Source organism: Muscardinus avellanarius (assembly GCF_963383645.1).
Source record: "Muscardinus avellanarius genome assembly, chromosome: 15".
Classification (NCBI taxonomy): Eukaryota; Metazoa; Chordata; class Mammalia; order Rodentia; family Gliridae; genus Muscardinus; species Muscardinus avellanarius.
In genome coordinates, this window is record NC_137801.1 from 6,446,010 (window position 1) to 6,465,550 (window position 19,541).

At 42.7% G+C, this 19,541-nt stretch overlaps 1 protein-coding gene across 1 annotated transcript in view; it reads right to left on the minus strand.

The window, feature by feature from the left end:
- Positions 1 to 19,541, minus strand: part of ADAM17 (ADAM metallopeptidase domain 17) — a gene marked incomplete at both ends in the record, with an annotated part of 50,144 nt that overhangs the window by 19,593 nt on the left and 11,010 nt on the right. The window contains 5 exons of the mRNA XM_080711576.1: positions 2,706 to 2,839; positions 6,586 to 6,754; positions 7,995 to 8,083; positions 9,707 to 9,837; positions 16,632 to 16,764. Of these exons, the coding sequence (XP_080567702.1) occupies positions 2,706 to 2,839; positions 6,586 to 6,754; positions 7,995 to 8,083; positions 9,707 to 9,837; positions 16,632 to 16,764 (656 nt within the window). The remainder of the gene's footprint in view (positions 1 to 2,705; positions 2,840 to 6,585; positions 6,755 to 7,994; positions 8,084 to 9,706; positions 9,838 to 16,631; positions 16,765 to 19,541) is intronic.

A 19,541-nucleotide genomic window follows, 5' to 3' on the forward strand; every position in this document is an offset into this window, starting at 1 on the left:
ATACCCCCAGCCTTATTATTATTATTATTTTTTTTGAGGTACTGGGGATGGAACCCAGCGGCATTCTACCTCCAAGCTACACCCCCTGCCATACTTTTTATTCTTTATTTTGAAACAGGGTTTCGCTAAGTTGTGGAGGGCCTCACTAGCCGAGGCTGTCGGCGAACCGCGATCCTCTGGTCTCAGCCTCCCAAATGCTGGGATTCCAAGTGTGCGCCACTACGCCTGGCTTAATATTGAAATGTAAAAGTCAATCAAAGCCAGGCGTGGTGAACACACAGGTAACCCCCGTACTCTATACTTGGGAAGCTGAGATCAGAGGTTCGAGGGCAGCTTCCGCAAGTAGTGAGACTCATCAACTGAGCGAGACCCTGTTTCAAAATAAAAATAAAATAGGGCTGGAGGTTTAGCTCGGAGGCAGAATGGCCCTGGGTTCAATCCCCAGTACCACACATAAAAATAAATAAATATGAATAAAAGCCATTTGGTTTAGGTAAAAGATTCCCTTCTCAGAAGCGTCCTGTCTTCTTCACCCACCCTCTTCACAAGCACCTCCAATGCCTTCCCCAGAACAGGACAAGGCGATGAAGTCAACTGCTGCCCACACAGGCGGCACCGCGGCAGGTGGAGTGGGCCAGGAGTGCAGCGCACACACGGTTCTTCCTGCCCTTCTCTGACTTGGGAGCCTGGGGGGGGAGGGGGACAGTAGAATCGCCAAGGACAGCAACATGGAATAGAACACAGAATTTCAGAAACTGTCATTAAGATCGTAATCTTATTCACTGACGGCTCTACCAAAGAAATTATTCCTAGCTCCCAGCTTAAAGTACTGTCATCAGAATACAGCAATGCACTAGGATGGCAGGTCTGCACCACTGCACCCGGCTAAGCGCCAAGCTTTGGCGACGTCACCTGTCTCTGTCTTAACGAGAATGTTCCACTGTTCAAAGCCAGGATAGTGGGGCAGTTCCAGCAACCATGAAGCAGGTGGGGAGTCTAGGGAATTGTCCTTTACTTATACGGATGGGTAAGCAAGACAGCTTTGAAAAGCAGGCCTCACGCTACACTCATGGCCATGGGCAACGCACAAAAGAGCAAGGAAGAGAAGCCCTGGTCTAAAGCGTCTCTTAAAGCCCTGGTCCTCTTGCTTAGGAACAAGAATTACAATGGCTCCACTCTCCTCATAATAGGTTCATTCACTTGATATGGGAGGGAAGGGAGGATGGAGGAGGGCGTGAGTCAAATGGCGAGAACAGGAAGGGCAACGAGGAGGCGTCGGCAGTGCCCTGGGCACTGGCTCGTGAAAAGCTGCCTTTTTTATTCCCTCAACAACGTTTTGGCCAGTGCCAAGTTATGACAAATGAGGTCATACGAACAAAAAATGTCAATGACAAATGGCTCCTTGACTGAAAACTCACGCATTCAATGCTTAAAATCCTCTGTCTGGCTGCAGATGTAGCTCAGAGGAAGAGCACTTGCCTAGCACGTACAAGGCTCTGGATTTGATACCCAGCGCCGTAGGAAGACAAAACAAAACAAAAAGCCAGGTCAACGCTTTCCGCATCTTTCCTTCCTCTGTCTGCCTTCCGGCTACTTCTGACCCCCAAAGTCCCACCTATCTTGTGCAGTTATACTCCTATGACTGGCCCTTAAACACAACATGAGCAAAACTGTCCTCTGAAATATTCATAAAAGAAAAAAAAATACAGGTTCACAAGAATAGTTTTTTGCCACCAAAGCCGAAGTCCACAAATGTGGTATCACAAGCTCATCATCAATCTAGCAATGATATTTTTTTTGAGGGGAGGTACTAAATATAGAACCCACAGGCATTCAATCTCCAAGCTACACCACCAGCCCTTTTTATTTTGAAAAAAGGTCTGCCTAATTGCTAAGGCTGCCCTCCCAACTTGCAATCCTCCTGTTTCATCCCCCCCAAGTACTGGGATGTCAAGCATGGGCCCCATGCCAGGCAGTGGTGGTTTTGTTTTTTGGGGTTTTTATGAATATGTGTGTGTGGTACCCAGATTTGAACTCCCAGGGGCATTCCACCTCCAAGCTACACTCCCAGCCCTTTTATGTATTTTTTTGAAACAGTCTCCCTCGCTTTCTGAGTCTCACAGTTGCTGAAGACTGCCTCCAACCTGCAATCCTCCTGTCTCCGCCTCCCGAGTGCTGGCGACAGGCATGCTCACCGTGACCAGCAGCAGTGACATTTGTAGAGCTCACCAGGCATGGCAGCACACACCCATTGATCCCTGCACTTGGGAGTGTCAAAAGTTTGAGGCCAACCTCCATGAATTTAGTGAGTCCCTGTTACAAAATAAAAAATGAAAAGGGCTGGGGGTGGAACTGGACGCAGAATGCCCCTGGGATCAGCCCCCAGTACCAAAATAAAAATAAAGAGCTCGCTTGTATAAACAAAGAAAGACCACATGAAATATCCCCAAACTAAATGTGCATAATTCTGATGTAGAGAAAATATTTCAGAAGCAAAATAGGTTTCATAAATTTGAAACTAGAGTGTATATATATAATAATGTATGAATCTCAGAGAATGGTCCTCAGATGTTTTAAGGAAATAACAGAGCATCTAAGACAGCTCTGGTGTCATTAAATTGCCAATTACTGCAGCCCTCTCGTAAAGGACTTTGCAACCTGCATACTTCTTTTGCCAATTACCTTAGAAAATATCAAATACTTACTAAGTAATTGGTAGTGGTGCTCTCCTCCCCTCGGCCCATGTATCTGTAAAATCGATGATCTGCTACCACCAGTAATTTACACGTGTTCTTCATGGGATTAGGATCGGTTCTTCTCTTCACCCGACGAACAAACTCTAATATGAATTTGTATGCACTATTAAATCAAAATCCATCAAAACTAGAGGGATTTTTATAGTAACACTTAAATCTAGTATATTTCTGAAACAAACATTATTTGAGCTTAGTATCCTGAATAAAAAACAATTTGGAGGAATGCAGTAAAATGAAAAATACTTAGAGGTTTTTATTTATCGTGTGTGTGTGTGTGTGTGTGTGTGTGTGTGTGTGTGTGTGTGTGTGTGCATGTTAGTTACTAGGGATGGAGCCCAGGGGCATTCTACCTCTGAGCTACACCACCAGCCCTATTTTATTTTTATACTGAAACAGAGCCTCACTAGATTGATGAGAGCCTCACTACTTGCTGAGACTGTCCTTGAACCTGTGATCCTACTGTCTCTCAAGTACTGGGACTGCAAGCATGTGCCACCATGCCCAGCTACTTTGAGGTTTTTAAACTGTAGAACTCAAGACTAATGCTGGGAATGTAGCTTGGTGTAACCTGCAAAGCCCTGGATTCGATCCCCAGCACCACACACACAAAAAGTACCACCTTAATTTTTAAAATATGGAAACTTTAAAAACTTTTAAAATAGATTAAATAATTGTCTATTATGAAGCTATGACGCAATCAGCCATTTTCTTCTAAAAGTCTATGAATTAACTAAAGTAACAACTTAGCCAGGCGTGGTGGCGCACGCTTGTAATCCCCACGCTTGGGAGGTGGAGACAGGAGGATTGCACAGGTTCAAAGGCAGCCGCGCTGGCTTAAGAGACCATTTCCAAATAAAAATATAAAAAGTAGGTCTGGGAGAGTAGCCCTGAGGTAGAAGGGCTTCCAGGAACCCCAGTACCACCAAAAACATAAAATTAAAATAAAATAAAATAAAAAAAGTAACAAAACTTGACTAGAAAGCATAGACCCTGGGTTTGATCTCTACTACCATTAAAAACAAACCTGGAGACGTCTCTAAGATCTTTAGTGCTAGACTGAGACCTCCATGGCCTCCTCCACACAAGTAGACCTGTCTGATACATGTTTGCATATATTCACAGGCAAAAACATTTATGGAGCACGCAGCACACATGTAACCACACACCACCAAAAGACATTCGTGCGTATCCTTTACTGCCAAACTGGAGTACTCTAGTGAACCAAAAGCATGCTTTTTATGGAACTGTACACACACACAGCCACAAATATTTCAGGTTACAAAGATTAATAAGTTTAATGAGACACCTTTCAGCCAGGCATGGCGGTGCACACCATGTATCTGGTGGTATGCACCTCCCGGTATTGGTAGGCTGAGACGGGGGATTGTAGGTCTGAGGATAGCTTCAGCAAGTACTGAGACTTCCATCACCCTAGTAAAATCCTGTTTCCAAATAAGAAATAAAATCAGGCTGGGGTGGCTCTAAGATAGAATGTCTGAGTTCAATCTCCAGTACCCCACACAATAATAAGTATTATTTACTTATTTTTGTGATACTAGGGATTGAACCCAGAGCCATCCTACCTTCGATCTATAAGCAGGCCTTTTTTCATTTTTTGAAATGAGGTCGTGTTGGGTTGCTGAGAGTCTCATGTTGTTGAGGCTGTCTTCAAACCTGGGATTCTCAGTACTCAAGAGTTTCCTAAGTACTGGGATTACAGGCGTATTTCTTACCAATAAAAAAAAATTGTTTAAAAACTCGTTTACATACTAAAATGCTAGTAATACTTTCTAAGCTTTAAAAAAATGAGGACAATAAGCCAGGCAAGATATGGGCCTGTATCCCAGCTAAAGATGGCAGAGGCAGTAGTAGGATGTCTTCAGCCAAGACACTCAAAGCCACCTGAACGAACACCATGCCTGCCTCCCTTCCTCCCTCCCTCCCTCTTCCTTACTTCCTCTCCCTCTCCCTCTCCCTCTCCCTCTCCCTCTCTCTCTCTCTTGGTAGTACTAGGGCACCTCAGTCGTTTCCATTTTTTTTTTATTTTGAAATAGGATCTCACTAAGTTACCACACACTGGCCTCAAACCTGCATCCTCCTGTCTCCACCTCCCAAATACTAGGATTACAAAGGGTCATATGTTTCTTTTCTTTCTTTTTTTTTTTTTTTTGGTGGTACTGGGGGTGGAACCCAGAGGCTTTCTACCTCCGAATTATACTCCCAGACCTATTTTATATTTTATTTGGAAACAGGGTCTCACTAAATTGCCGAGAGCCTCACTAAGTAGCTGAGGCTGGCTTTGAACCTGTGCAATCCTGTCTCAGCCTCCCAAGCACGGGGATTACAAGCGTACCCCACCATGCCCGGCTAAATGGTCATATATTTCTAAAATGACCATAAATAGATCCATTCCAAGACTGATAACCTTCTTATATTCTAAACAGTATAAATAGCTTTTGCTATACAATTTTATAAGCTCTAAAAATAGGTTTGTGAATTTTGTGTGTGTGTGTGTGTGTGTGTGTGTGTGTGTGTGTGTGGTACCAGAGACGGAACTCAGAGGCCTTTCACCTCCCAGCTACATCTCCACCCCTATTTTATTTGGGAATAGGGTCTCACTAAGTTGCTAAGACTGGCTTCAAACCTGCAATCCTCCTGTCTCAGTCTCCAAGTACTGGGATTACAGGCGTGCACCATCATGCCCAGCTTAAAAATGGTTTTTCAAAGTAGTCTTTTAACATCTCTGAATACCTGTAAATAAAGAATTTTCCCTCAGATCATTGATTTCTCCTCTCCTCAGTCTCTCTGTTTTAGGTGGTGATGCTGGGGATTAAACCCAGGGCCGCTCCACCGCTGATCTATACTTCCAGCCCTTCTTATTTGTTTATGTTTATTTTGAGATAGTTCTCACTGCATTGCCCAAGCTAGTCTTGAACTTGCGATCCTCCGGTCTCAGACTTCAAGTACTGAAATTACAGGTGCAAACCACCATACCCACCTTCCTCAATCTTTGTTTTTTGTTTGTGTGTGTGTGTGTTACTGGGGATGAAACCCAGCTTTTCTACCTCTGGGCTACACTCCCAGACCTATTTTTTGTATTTTATTTGGAAACAGGGTCTCACTGAGTTGCTGAGAGCCTAAACAGCTGAGGCTGGCTTCGAACCCGTGCGATCCTCCTGTCTCCGCCTCCCAAGCACTGGGAATACAAGCGCACCACCACACCGGCTCTCAATCATTACTGCTCCATCGTTTCCTAGCGCTTTCACCCTCTACATCATAGGAAAAGAACTGCCCGGAAGAATTTCTAGAACAAAATTCTATTTACAAGACTAATAGTATGGTTACCTGATAATCAGGGGTATTTTTGGTTTTTTGAGGGGTTTTTTTGCCTTTTTATTGTTGTTGTTGTTCTGGGGATGGAACCCAAGAGCTTTCTACCTCCTAGCTACACCCCCAGCCCTATTTTTTATTCTTTATTCTGAAACAGGGTCTCACTGAGTTGCAAAGGGCCTCACTAAGTAGTAGCTGAGGCTGTCCTCGAACCACGATCCCCTGTCTCAGCCTCCCAAAAGCTGGGATTACAAATGTGCACCACCACGCCTGGCTCATGGTTTCTTTTTTTTTTTTAATCAATTAATCACCACCCCTACTAGACATAATTATCATATACTTGTTATTCAGAATACATGCTTGTGTACATGTGTGTATTTTGCAGTACCAGGGATTGAATCCCGGGGTCTGCACATGCGAGACAAGCACTCTGCACTGAACCATACCCCCAGCCCTTTCTATTTGTTTTGAGATCAATGTACTTTTTAATGAGTCTTACCTTCATGTGGCTCTCTGTCTATGAGCCCTTTTGGAAGCAACTCTTTGTTATCCACTTTTACATAACCACACACTTTCGGAGACTGCAAACGTGAGACATTCTTGATATCTTCAGATTTATAAACTAACATTCTTTTGTCTTTGGTATCATTAACAAATCTCCAAAGTGGCTAAAACAGAAAATATATGACAAGATGGAAAAAATGAGAACTTTTAAACATGAAATTCTCATAACATTCTTTGTTCTTAGACAACACGCATTTCTTGGTTAACTAAAGTGACTAGTTGTTTTAACTAAAGTAAATCATTTAAATTTTTATAATATGAAGCCGGGTGTGGTGGCGCACACTTGTAATCCCAGCGTTTGGGAGGCTGAGACTGGAGGATCGCAGTTCGCGGACAGTGTCAGCTACTTAGTGAGGCCCCCTGCAACTCAGTGAGACCCGGTCTCATTTTAATTATTCTTTTTTAAATGTGTTATTGGTGCATTGTCATCATACATCTTAATGGAGCACAAGACGGTAGAGGCATATGTTAGGTTGAAAATAGAGTTGGGGAGTTTAGGAGGGAAGTAAAAACACCAACCGGGTTATCGAAGACCACTGATTCAGACCTGGCCCCTCCGGAGTCAGCCGGCCATGGGGGAAGGGCCCAACGGGCCACAAATCTGGAGTTAGTTGCATGTAGTCCTGATTAGCCGGCTGAGTCACTGAAAATTTCACTTTAACCAATCTTTTTGTGTGTGTGGTACTGGGATTGAACCTAGGGGCATTCCTCCTCCAAGCCACACCCCCAACCCTTTTATTTTTTGTTCTGACTTAGACAGGGTCTAAGTTGCTAAGGGCCTCACTAAATTGCTGGAGCTGGCCTCAAAACTGCAATCTTCCTGTCCCACCTCCCAGGTACTGGGATTACAGGAGTGCGCCTCCATGCCAGCTCATTTTGACCAAACTTATAGTTTCCCCATATATGTTCTGTCTTGTTTGTATTTCAATATTTCAAAAAAAAAGTATTTCAATATTTCAAAAAAAAAAAAAAAACGTGGAATAGCTTCAATCCATAAATATATGGGAACCGTTTTGTTTTCTGGACTGGTATGTGACACGTGGATTCCTGTCGACATCAAGGTGGCTCCTGTGGTCTTGTTTCTACTTCTAGTACTTCCGCAGACAGTGGCCAGTAACTGCCTCTCTACTAAATTCTCAGAGTAAGAACTACTGCCTTTTACTGACCTAACATTTCCAGAGTATCTACCAGAAAAATGAAGAAATAAGACTTTTCCAGAGTCAACTACTTTCCTGGATTAAAAAAAAACTTTATAATTAATTTCTACCTTTGCCATCTTAAAACAACTGAGAAGCTTTGCTACAAATCAGATATAAGCTATTAAACCATCACACACAGACTCACCTCTATGTTGTACTCAGCCTCCTCTATGTTAATTCTTATTGTAACATCATCGTCTCCTATGTGAGCTCGAACCCTCGACTCAGGCTCACCTTCAAAGGAAAAAAATATTATTAAAAACTATTTACACAAGCCGGGCATGGTGGCGTACGCTTGTAATCCCCGCGCTTGGGAGGCTGAGACAGGAGGATCACACAGGTTCAAAGCGAGCCTCAGCTACTTAGTGAGGCTCTCAGCAACTTAGTGAGACCCTGTTTCCAAATAAAATATAAAATAGGTCTGGGAGTATAGCCCGGAGGTGGAAAGCCTCTGGGTTCCACCCCCAGTACCACCACCAAAAAAAAAAAAAACTATTTATACAAATAATAAACTATGCAATACCAACAATAAAAATCCCCTGAACCTTTCACCAGACTGAATGCGCCTTGGTGAACAAGAGCTTAGCCAATAATTACAAAAACAAAGGCCTCAGAGGCTCAATACCTCTTGCCTCCTAAGGAGTAGCCTCAGTTCTAGTAATCTGAAATATATTCATTTCCCAAAACAAGCAAGCAAACAAAAAAACATCTAGAATAACTTTGCTCTTTTTCTTTTTCTTTTTTTTTTTTGTGGTACTAGGGGTGGAACCCAGGGGCTTTCTACCTCCGAGCTACAGTCCCAGACCTATTTTAGACTTTATCTGGAAGCAGGGTCTCACTAAGTAGCTGATGCTGGCCTCGAACCTGTGCGATCCTCCTGTCTCAGCCTCCCAAGCGCAGGGATTGCGTACGCCACCACGTCCGGCTGACTTTGCTCTGTTTCGAGCAAAAAGAAGAAAAGGGCAGAAGCTTGGTAATGAATGCATGGATCTTAAACTGTGCTATAAAAATTTCAATGCTATTTTTTTTTCTTATTTCAGAAAAAAATTCAAAAAATAAGCTTCAAGCCGGGCGTGGTGGCGCACACTGGTAATCCCAGCATTCAGGAGGCTGAGACTGGAAGATCGTGGTTCACAGACAGCCTCAGCTACTTAGGCCTCCCGTAACTTAGTGAGACCCTATTTCAAAATAAAGAATAAAAAATAGAGCAAAGGGTGTAGCTCGGAGGTCCTGGGTCCCATCCCCAGGCCCACAAAAAAAATTAAATAAGTAAATAAAAAAATAAATTGCAATTGTTTATTTGATATATTTTCTCAAATATGTAAGAGTATCAACAAATACTAACAAGAGAGTAGAGTGTGGTGGTGTGAAACCTGTAATCTCAGTACTTGGGAGGCTGAGACAGGAAGATCAGGGGTTCAAGACCAACCTGAGCAACTCAGCACCTCTGCAACTTAGTGAAACTGTTTCAAAATTAAAAAAAAAAAAAAAAATAGGGCTCAGGTGTAGCTTAGAGGTAGAAGGCCCCTAGTTCAATTCCCAGACACACACACACACACACACACACACACACACACACACACACACACATACACACACGTCATAAGGGGAGTCTACCTGAAGACTAGAGAAGGTTATACTCTATTACTTCAAAGGAAATTAACTTTAATCAACAAACCGGCCAGCTATGACATGGACATGCTAGTAATGTCTACTTCCTCCTATTAGGATGTTTCTGCTCCCAAACTTACAAAGCTCAAGGGAAACAGCAACAGGACGGCGCCCTAGGCCACCTCTCCCCGCCCGCTACCAGGAGATCCCGCCCCGGCGGCGGCAGCAGGCAAGCCCCGCACTGACCGACCACGTGGCCACTGAAGAAGTCCTGCCACCTGACGGGGTGCTCGCTCTCGGCTTTGCCATCCACCACTACGACTTTGAAATTCTGTGAAAAGCGTTCAGTACTTGATGTCAGGTATAATTTAAAATGCCTGAAAAGAGAATACATTTACATTTTAGTCTAAGCATTGAAAAAGGAGGCCTAACCTTCATTCAATTGAACTTTGTTAAAATTTAAAAGAAGTGACAGTAATAAAACACTGTGTGGTAACTAGTATCTTAGTATTTAGAACAATATATCTCCTTCTCTAAAGACAAAAGGACAAAATTTTTTTTAGCTGTAAAAACTTAGCAAAACAATAGAAACGAACACCCTGCACATCTGGATTGGAGTCCTACTTACCTAAAAAATGTACACTAATATCAAGCCAAGAGTGGTGGTGCACACCTATAATCCCAGGACTTGGGAACTGAGACAGGAGGACTACAAATTCAAGGACAGCCTCAGCATGACTCTCACTACCTAGTAAGTCAGTGCTTCAAAATAAAAATAAAGTAGGCTGAGGGTGTAGCTCAGAGGTAGAATGCACCCGGGTTCAATCCCAGTACCACCAAAATGAAGACTAATATAATATCCCATTCACTGTTAGGTACTCCGGACGTGTTACCTCCACTGCACACCAAGTGAGCGCTGAGGCTTACAAGATAATCAACACACCACGTAACACACGCAAGGTTACACACCTAATAAACAGTTAAACTGGAACCTGAACTTAGTTAAACTTAGTTTATTTCAAAACTCTATACTCTGCTGCCTTCAGCAATCAAGCTATGGGAAAATTCTTATTACTATGCAAAATTAACAAATCACTGTTTTCTATATTTAAAAGCCCTCATGTTTTTCTCCTCAAAAGAATGTATCTCAGCTGGGCGTGGTGGCGCATGCACTTGTAATTCCAGCATTCAGGAGGCTGAGACCTGAGGACTGCGGTTCGTGGACAGCCTCAGCTACTTAGGCCTTCCACAATTTAGAGAGACTCTGTTTCAAAATAAAGGATAAAAAATAGGGCAGGAAGTATAGCTTGGAGGTCGAATGCCTGGGTTTCATCCCCAGACCAGCAAAAAAAAAAAAAGTATCTTAAAAAATATTAATCCAGCCTATAATCCCAGTATTTGGGAAGGCTGAGACAGGAGGATCACAGGTTTGTGGCCAGCCTCAGCAACCTGTGAGGCCCTCTGCAACTTAGTGAGAACTTGTTTAAAAAAAAAATAGAATAAAATAGGCTAGGGGTGTAGCTCAGGGGTCAAATGTCCCTGGGGTCAATACCCAGTGCCGCAAAAATAAATAATAATAATAATAATAATAATAATAATAATAATAATAATAATACAGTCATGTGTGGTGGAATATACCTATAATCCTAGTACTTGGGAGGCTGAGACAGGAGGATCACAGGTTCATAGCCAGCCTCAGCAACTTAGTGAGGCCTTCCAAAATTTAGTTGAGACCCTGTTTCAAAAAATAAGAAGTCCTACTTAGTGAGGCTCTCAGCAACTTAGTGAGACCCTGTTTCCAAATAAAAATATAAAATAGGTATGGGGGTATAGCCCGGAGGTAGAAAGCCTCTGGGTTCCACCCCCGGTACCACAAAATATAATAAATAAATAAATAAATAAATAGTCTGTGGGGTATAGCTCAGAGTTAGAATGTCCCTGAGTTCAATCCCTACTACCCTCCCCAAACAAATACCACGAGAAAGAGTGAGAGAGCGTGTGAGTGAGTGAGTGTGTGTGTACACATACATATATTAACTTACAATTACCATTAGGAGAAAAAATACAAAGTCTTCAACAGAGATATTAAAATATGCACTTTAGTTCTTTGGACAGTTTAATATTCTTTTTGTTTTCTACAGATTTTTGTTCTAACATATAAACAAAGTGTTCAGCTGGGCGTGGTGGCACGTGCTTGTAATCCCAGTACTTGGGAGGCTGAGACAGGAAGATCACAGGTTCGTGGCCAGCCTCAGCTACTTAGTGAGGCCCTCAGCAACTTAGACTGTGTTTCAAAATAAAAAACAAAATAGGGCTGGGGGTGTAGCTCTGAGGTAGACTTTTCCTAGGTTCAATCCCAAACACCACAAGACTTTTTCAATTATTTACAGAGCCTTTTCAATGTAACCATGAACACCAAAGACAAAGAAAGGTATGTATGCTACTCATTTCAGCCACAGAAACAAATGTTCTCAGCTGTGATGCTAAAAATATGAAATGTTACTTCCCCATGGGTCTGCATAAGTCTTTGAACTGCCAGGAAGAAATCTAGACTAGGACTGTCTCCATGGCAACAAGTATTTTTAACTTTTTGAGCATACAAGGTAATTTTAGTCTGCTGTGGTCAAATGGTCAGAGTAAAAGAGACAAAACAGAATGCTAGTTCTGAAACCTTGGAACATTTTCTCAGGCTCTCCAAAGATGCATCTGCCACGTGTCCTCAATAATGGTTTTGTTGCCTTCAGTTATGTTGAGAACTTTGAAAAGCATCCCTGTTTTATAGAGTTTTAAAGCTCTCTATAAAGCACGCAGGGTGGCACACACTTAGAATCCCAGTACTTGAGAGGCTGAGACAGGAGGATGGCAGGTTCATGGCCAGCCTCCGCTACTTAGCAAGGCCCTCTCCAACTTAGTGAGACTTTGTTTCAAAATAAAGAATAAAAAATCAGGCTCTGGGTGTAGTTCAGAAGTACAATGGCCCCTGGGTTCAAACTCAGCAATTTAGTGAGACCCTTATCCCCAGGACCACACACACACAAAAAAATTTTTTAATTTAAAAAGCTTTCTATAAATGATTATTTATAATTTTCTTTCAGGAAAAGTCACAGAAATTGCATTCTTCATTTTCTATTTAAGAACCTGCTTTATAAAACATATAAAGACCAAGTAATAGAGGCAGGTGTGGTGCCTCACATCTGTACTTGGGAGGCTGGGACAGGAAGATTCCAGGTTCAAAGCCAGCCTCAGCAGTTTAACAAGAACCTATTTCCAAATGAAAAATAAAACAGGGCTTGGAATGTAGCTCTGAGGTAGACTGTTCCCTGGGTTCAATCTCAAACACCACAAAAAAAGAAAAAGAAAAAAAAAAAAGACCAAGTAATGGTAAAATTCAGGTGTTCAAAATGTTCTAATCTTTGTTTTTAAGCTATAAAACCTCGAAAACAATGTGTAAATCAAAATCTATTGTAAGCAGGGCGTGACCCTTGCCTGTAATCCTGGTATTTGGGAGGCTGTGACAGGAGGACTGCACGTTTGAAACTCAGCAACTTAGAGAGACCGTGCTTTAAATTAAAAAACAACATAGGGCTAGGGGTGTAGCTCAGAGGGAGAATGTTCCAGGTTCAATCCTAGTACAACCAAAAGTAAAATTTATCTTAATTTCTTAATTTATCCTCTCAAATCAAAATCCTCTCAAAATTACAGACTTACCTATCTTTCTGACCTTTTTTGTGTGTATGGTACTGAGGATTGAACCTAGGGTGCTCTACTTCGGAACTATACCCCCAGCCCTGTATTATGCTTAGTTACTCAACAGTCTAAACCAGGCTTATTTATTATTATTTTACCTTAAGGAAGAACTTTTTTGCAGGGAAGGTACTGGGGATTGAACTCAGAGGCATTCTACCTCCAAGCTACATCCCCAGCCCATTTATTTTATTTTCAAAGAGGGTCTCACTAAGTTGCAAATGGCCTCACTAAGTAGCTGAGGCTGGTCAACAACCTGCAATCTCCTGTCTCAGCCTCCCAAGTACCAAGACTCTGAGATCACAAGAGTGCAACAGCAAGCCCAGCAAGGAAGAACATTTAACTTTTTCAAAAAACAATTCTAATAACATTATCAAAAAAGCATCAAAATAATATTGGCAGCTTTTTCATTACTTTAGAATAAATATTTCTTGATGTATGTCAAAGAGAAAATGTAACTTCTAGGGCGATTTTTTTTTGGGGGGTGTGGGTCTGGAGATGGAACCCAGGGGCATTGCAACCTCCGAGCTACACCCCCAGCCCTATTTTTTATTCTTTATTTTGAAACAGTGTCTCACTGAGTTGTGGAGGCCTCACTAAGTAGCTGAGGCTGGCCACAACCCATGATCCTCCTCCCGAATGCTGGGATTACAAGCGTGCGCCACCACGCCCGGCTTGTAGGGCAAATTTTAAAGTTTCCTTTTTCCACAGAATGAGTAACTCATTTAAAGTCACTTCACAAAATGTCGTAAACTCAGTATTTCATGTTTTTCAACTCTACTAGGCACACTCAATGTCATCTTGGTTTAAGTTATTTTCCTTTACATTACTACTCAGAAACAGACTCGGCCAGGCAGGGTGGCACATGCCTATAATCACACCACTTAGGAGGATCACAGGTTCAACACCAGCTGCAGCAACTAATGAGACCCTGTTTCCAAATCAAAAACTAAAACAGGGCTAGGCTGTAGCTTGGAGGTAGAATGTCCCTGGATTCACTCCCCAGCACCACAAAAGTAAATAAATAAAATAAAAACAGTCTTATTTAATATCACCAAGTAATAAGTGGTGCCACAGAGGTAAGGTCAGCCATGATACACACCGAGATTTCAGCTGCCCAGGTTGTTGGTTGTTTTTGAACTTCAATAACACAGTATGATAGAAAAGACAGGGTGTGGATTTAGAGTCTGAAGCCTTGGCTCAGATCCTGCCTCCTCCGCACTTACTCATTTTGGCCTTGGCCTTAACCTCTGAACCTAAGCGCTCAGCTACAAATGAGAAGTACAGTCTGCTAACCGACCGGCTTGAGTCTGGCTGAATCCAGGGACTTGGAACTCACCAACATGGGAGGCTCGCTGCAGAGCCCTGTGCTAAACAATATATTAAAATCTTTTGGGAGTTTACACAGGAAACCTCTCTGGGTCTGGGAAGTGTAACAAGTCAGAAAGAAGAGAAAACATTCTCTATTTCCCATGGTTAGTTTTTAGGCAGTGCTGGGAATGGAACCTAGGCCCTTGCACATGCTAGGCAAGCACTCTACCACTGAGATACATCCCAAGCCCCTAACTAGCTTGGTTTTAGGTTTTTGTTTTGTTTTGTTTGGTACTGGGGTTCCTGGAAACCCTTCTAACCTCCGAGCTACACTCCCAGACCTATTTTATACTTTTTTTTTTTTAATTTGGAAACAGGGTGTCTCGGCCTCCCAAGTGCAGGGATTACAAGTATGTGCTACCACGCCTGGCGCTACTTTGGTTTGTAAACCAAACATACATAATTCTATTTTTTTTTTTTTTTGGTAGTATTGAAACCAGGGGTGTTCCATCTCTGCCTACACACGAGACCTTCTTATGTATTTTTTATTTTGAAACAGGGTCACACTAAGTTACCACCTGCTGGCCACAAATCTATGATCCTCCTATCTCAGCCTCCCAAGTACTAGGATTGCAGGATTGTGCAATTATACCCAGCTACATAATACTTTTTTTTTAAACTGTGATAAAGGCCTATCCTAACAATAAAAAGTAATTCCGCCAAGTTATATTGTACTGCTTGTTTTTTGTGTGTGTGTATGTGAGGTGCTAGGATTAAACCCAGGGGCATTCTACCTCTGAGCTACACTCCCAGCCCTAAATTATTTTTTAATTTTAAACAGAATCTTGATAGTTTGCTGAGAGTCTAAGTTGCTGAGGCTATCTTCAAACCCGTGATATACTGTGTCAGCCTCCCAATTACTGGGATTACAGGCATGGGCCCCCACACCAGGATTCCTGTTTATTTTTGATACTGGACAAAAGCTTCCTAAAAAAGACCATAGAATGAAGTCTGCAATTATTGACCTGGTTTAAACCTGCAAAATAACACAAACAATAAATTTAGGCCCTGCCTACCACCAGGCTATGTGAGAAGTTGAACAAATCTCTAAACCTCAGTGTCTTCATATGTAAAATAAAGATACTAGCCAGGCATGGTGACCCACACCTGTAGTCCCAGCATTCGGGAGGCTGAGACAGGAGAGTCACAGATTGCAAACAGCCTCAGCTACTTAGTGAGGTTCTCTGCAACTCAGTGAGACCTTGTTTCAAAATAAAGAATAAAAACTAGGGCTGGGGGTGCAACTCAAAGGTAGAATGCTGCCGGGCGTGGTGGCGCACACTTGTAATCCCCGCACTTGGGAGGCGGAGACAGGAGAATCATACTAGTTCGAAGCCAGCTGCACTGGCTTAAGAGACCCTGTTTCCACATAAAAAGTATAAAAGAAGGTCTAGGAGTGTAGCCCAGAGGTAGAATGGCTTCCAGGAACCCCAGTACCACCAAAAAAAAAAAAAAAAAAAATGCAGAATGCCCGTGGGTTCTCCCCCCCCACAGTGTTGCATTCAGTATAGGCTGATGGTTCTAAAGTTGAGCCAAAAATATAAAGTATTATAACCATTCAGTTAAAAATTCGTTAGAATTTCACAAATATCATTTCCATCATCAATACTTTTAAAACATTTACTTTTTTATTTATTTACTTTTTTATTTATTTATTTATTTATTTTGGTGGTACTGGGGTTCCTGGAAGCCCTTCTACCTCCAGGCTACACTCCCAGACCTATTTTTACATTTTTTTTTTATTTGGAAACAGGGTCTCCTAAGCCAGCGCGCACGTCTAGCTTCGAACTCGAACCTGCGCGATCCTCCTGTCTCTGCCTCCCAAGCGCGGGGATTACAAGCGTGCGCCACCACGCCCGGCAAAATATTTACTTTTTAAAAATTACACATCCGTATGAATTTTAGAATAGGTGTTACACTATGTAAGAAACATATGTGATGAACAGTAATTACATAACTTTAAGATGTAATTTCTTAAGATTTCAAAGGTATTTTTGCTTTTGCCAAATCAAGCTCCCCATGGCCTCATTATTAGTCTACGAATAATTCAAATTACCTTTTCAAAGCTGAAAAACTTAGCAGTGTTTCTAAATGTGTGGAGGTCTGCAGATCCCTCTTCCTTACTGAATGTCGCTGGATACTGGACAAGGAGAGGATGTCGTAGTCTGAGAGCAAAGAATCAAGCTTCTCTGAAATAAAGGTAAAGAGGCCATTAGCGACTAAACCTACCAATCAACTGCAGTGTCGCTAAAATGAGGCTGCCAGACAACAAATTCTTCCTGATGTAAAGCACGGTGAGGCGCCTCGATGCCCAACATAACCAAGGAGGTTGTTTCCTTGTGTTTACTGTTTCTGCTGTGCTGGGAATGGAACCCAGGATCTCGAATGCTAGGCAAGCACTCTCCCACGGTTACAGCCCAGACCCTGAAGAATTCTTATAAAACTGAACCTGAATCTAATGAAGAGCTAAGTTCCAGTTCTCAGGACATAAAGGAATTAATTGGATGCTGCCAAGTTAAATAACAAGTGGAGGAAGTGATAAGCCACACCTAGAATGTTAGAATTCCTGCAGAACAAATGACCCAATTTCTTCAGGAAATAAATGGCCTAGAACAAACGGGAGGGGCAGAGACGATCAGATTTAAGACCACAGCAAGCAGTCACCACGTGTGAATCTTTTTCGATACTAGGTCAAACAAGTCAACTGTGGGAAGACAGGAAAGATGACTAGAGCAACCGAAACACGGCTGCAGATGAGATACTAAGACCACGCGATACAGTGAGCTGCCTTCTAAATGAAAGTCATTCCTGGCTTGTATGTTTAAAACTCTTAGGCTAAAAGTGTCTGACCCCGCCTTGCAATTGCCACAGGCGCAGCATCAATTCCTCACCAGCTGATCTGCAGTAAGAGCAGCATGCCAGGCACAGGCTCGCACACCTGCAATCCCATCAGTGCCTGGGAGTCTGACACTGGAGGACTGCAGATCCAAGGCCGGTCTCAGCAACCTAGGAAAATCCTGTTTCAAAGTAAAATAAAATAAAAAGGGCTGGGGCTTTAACTTGAAGGCAGAATGCCACTGGGCTCAATCCAGACGGAAGTTAGGGAGGGATTGATAGTGTAAGAAACCAAAAACGGGAAGTACGTATTTTATAGAAAAAGTACATATCCCAAATCAAAGATAGGAAAAGCAGTTGTATCCCTTTCATTACAGCCCTCAACAGTGTATCTATCAATCTACAGGCACCAGAAAGTAGACTCCCCAAGACCAAACTAATTCCTAGAAAAAAATTAACAAGAGCCAGCGTGGTGGGGTACTCATGTGATCCCAGTAGTTGGAAGGCTCAGGCAGAAGGATTGTAGGTTCAAGGCCAGTCTGAGAAACACAGTGATACCCTCAGCAACTTCATATGACCACTTCAAATTAAAAAAAAAAAAAAAAAGCCGGGCGTGGTGGCGCATGCTTGTATCTCCGAGCTTGGGAGGCTGAGACAGGAGCATCACACAGGTTCGAAGCCAGTCTCAGCTGTCTTAAGAAACCCTGCTTCTAAATAAAAGTATAAAAAATAGGTCTGGGAGTGTAGCTCGGAGGTAGAAGGCCCCTGGGTTCCACCTCTAGTACCACCAAAAATAAAAAATAAAAAAATTACACTAGGTGTGTATCTCGAAGGTAGAATGCCCCTGGGTTCAGCTAGCAGTACTAGAGAGAGAGAGAGAGAGAGAGAGAGAGAGAGAGAGAGAGAGAGAATTACCACCTGAGCTGGCACTCAGGAAAAGCTAAGGCGTACCAACCCAATATCAGAAAAAACACAAGTAAGCCAGGCAGAGTGGTGCATGCTTGCAATCGCAGTACGTGGGAGGCAGAGACAGAAGGATTGAAGGCTCTGGTCAGTCTCGGCTACTTGGTGAGTCCTTGGTTCAAAGTAAAAAATTTAAAAAAAATTAAGGCTGGGGTGTAGTCCAAAGGAGGGTGCCCCTGGGTTCAACCCCCAGTACCACACACACAAAAAAAAGCAAAATGAAAAAGGTAGGGAGTAGGAAAGGTCAAAGACAAAATGGGCCCCACTGTTGCACAGTACTTAAACCCAAAGACAGACAGCGGTAGGCATGCCACTGCGTAGGGAAGTCTACTCAAGGTTCTAACTCAAAATGAGAAGTGGCAGCAAAGTTCACACTGCTAGATACTGCCCATTCTCGACTAAACTTCCTTTTAGACTTAATCCAGAGGAGCGTGCTTCAGAGAGGATCGCTCTTCTCAGCGGATGCTTGCTGACATGGCCCTGCTAATCACAATGCCCACTGGCACCATGGAGAACCTTCCGGAGCTCACCATCTGCTCATCAATTCCCCAGTGTCCCCCACAATGCACTGTGAGGGTGGCTCACTGCGTTATCCTCATGCGCATCCCTGGGTACCGGCCTCATAATAAGCAAACTGTCTAATATCACACAGCTAATGTAACACAGAACTGGGTTTTTAACTTGAGTCTGTCTGCTGAAATCTTCAAGCTTGCGGACTTTTTTAGAAAGGACCTTCTACTTCTGGGACTTTCTACTCCTGGGTCTCCTATTTTAGACATAGCAAAAAAAACCCAAAAACCATAACCTCGTTTCCCTCTGAAGCCTAGAGCCCTTTGTATCTTTCTTCTGGAACTTTTGGTTATAACACACTTGTCTCACAAAGAGATTATAAAATGTCTTATTCAATCACAGTATCTTTACCTCACAATGCTCACCACGGAACTTCCTGCCTACCAGCACTTGGGTTCATAAACTGAGCAGATCCTCAGCGCTGAGATGCTGATACAATCCTGCAGCTCTTCAACTTCCCTGATGCACGTTGGTACATGAACTCAGTTTCATTCAAGATCATAATCACTCCCACTGACTTAGGAACTTAGCCTCGGTATTGTAGTTTCACTGTCGATAATATGGGCCAGTGGTTTTCAGAGTATTGTCTCCACACCGG